Genomic DNA, 2,031 nt, shown 5'->3' on the forward strand with positions numbered 1-2,031 from the left:
GCTACGTTTCTCTTGTTTAAATGCTTATATCTTTTATACCAATCGATCAATGACTTAACACAAAAGTAGTATTAAATGAAGAAATCCAAGCCATGGTTTGATTTGACAAGTAAAGTAAGTGAAGTCTTGGTTGAGATATGCGGTCGTTTTGCGACGTTGGAGCTGGAAGTGCGTAAGGCCGTCCTTCCTATGTAAACCAAAACACACACACACACACACACACACACACACACACACACACACACACACACACACACACACACACTCATACACACACACTCATACACACACACACAAACAAACACGCAAACACATACGCACGCGCGCACCCACCCCCACCCCCCCCCACACACACCCACACACATACACATTCATCATAACCCCCCCTCTGTTAACGAACCCTTCCCCTTCAAACTCCCTCAACTGACCCATGACGCATATCATTGTGATGTTGTTTCAGCTTGCGTACTGCTTCAAGCCCAAGCAGTTTCTGGACCGCAAAGTGTTCATCTTCGCCTTCTGGTGCCTAACGGCCACAGGCACATCCAAGCCGCTCCTCTACCTCTACTACAACGCAAACTTCAGAAGAGGCTGCAAAGAGGTACGTACGGTACTGATCATCGTTACGACTAAAGGGGTCTTGTTGCCGTTGTTGTTGTTGTTGTTGTTGTTGTTGTTGTTGTTATTGTTATTGTGATGTTGTTGTTGTGTTGTTGTTGTAGTTGCTGTTGTTGATGATGTTGTTGTTGTTGCTGTTGTTGATGTTGTTGTAGTTGTTGTTGCTGTTGTTGATTTTGTTGTAGTTGTTGTTGCTGTTGTTGTTGTTGCTGCTGTTGTTGATGTTGTTGTTGTTGTTGCTGCTGTTGTTGACGTTGTTGTTGTTGTTGGACGTCCAAGTCCCTCCTCTACCTCTACTACAACGCCAACTTCAGAAGAGGCTGCAAAGAGGTACGGTACTGATCATCGTTACGACTAAAGGGGTCTTGTTGTCGTTGTTGTTGTCGTTGTTGTTGTGTTGGTGTTTTTGTTGTTGTCGTTGTTATCGTTGTTGTTGTTATGTTGTTGTTGTTGTTGTTGTTGTTGTTGTTGTTTTAACTAACAGTTTGATTTAATTGTCCACGTTTAAGTATCCTTTCTAATTGTTCTTATGATTGTGTGTGTGTGTGTGTGTAGGTGTTTGTGTGTGTGTGTGTGTGTGTGTGTGTGTGTGTGTGTGTGTGTGTGTGCAGGTGTTCTGTATGTCGGCCATGCGGTGTTACCGGTCACACACGTACGCCATCACGACGGCCTCCATGTTCGGCAAGAAGAACTATGTGGGTGTCATGGAGATCAACAGTAACGGGCAGACGCTGGCCTGCGACTCCCCCGTCAAGGCTTTCAACAGATCTTTACACGTAGAGAAAAGTGCCTGGCCTCTCAACGGCTCGCTACCTTCTACCTACGTCTGAAGTGCTTAACCTCTCTTCCCTCTTAATACGTTTGAAGTGCTTAACCTCTCTTCCATCTTCATACGTTTGAAGTGCTTAACCTCTCTTCCCTCTTCATACGTTTGAAGTGCTTCACCTCTCTTCCCTCTTCATACGTTTGAAGTGCTTAACCTCTCTACCTTCTACCTATGTTTGAAGTGCTTAACCTCTCTACCTTCTACCTATGTTTGAAGTGCTTAATCTCTCTACCTTCTACCAACGTTTGAAGTGCTCAACCTCTCTTTTTTCTACCTACGTCTGAAGTGCTTAACTTCTCTACCTTCTACCTACGTCTGAATTGCTGAACCTCTCTACCTTCTACTTACGTTTGAAGAGCTCTACTTTCTACCTACGGCTCAAAAGCTTAACCTCTTTACCTTCTACCTACGTTTGAATTGCTTACCCTCTCTACCTTCTTAATACGTTTGAAGTGCTTAACCTCTCTATTTTCTACCTACGTATGAAGTGCTTAATCTCTCTACCTTCTACCTACGTTTGGTGTGCTTACCCTCTCTACCTTCTTAATACGTCTGAAGTGTTTAACCTCTCTACTTTCTACCTTACG

The 2,031-nt window shown here is 44.0% G+C and overlaps 1 protein-coding gene across 1 annotated transcript in view; it reads left to right on the forward strand.

Annotated features, from left to right (window-relative positions):
- Positions 1-1,448, forward strand: part of LOC138971994 (probable G-protein coupled receptor 19) — a 2,668-nt gene extending 1,220 nt beyond the window's left edge. Inside the window, exons 2-3 of the mRNA XM_070344836.1 lie at positions 461-601; positions 1,230-1,448. Coding sequence (XP_070200937.1) covers positions 461-601; positions 1,230-1,448 — 360 coding nt within the window. The remainder of the gene's footprint in view (positions 1-460; positions 602-1,229) is intronic.
- The last annotated feature ends 583 nt before the right edge of the window (positions 1,449-2,031 follow it).

The sequence above is a fragment of the Littorina saxatilis genome, linkage group LG7 (genome assembly GCF_037325665.1).
Source record: "Littorina saxatilis isolate snail1 linkage group LG7, US_GU_Lsax_2.0, whole genome shotgun sequence".
NCBI lineage: Eukaryota > Metazoa > Mollusca > Gastropoda > Littorinimorpha > Littorinidae > Littorina > Littorina saxatilis.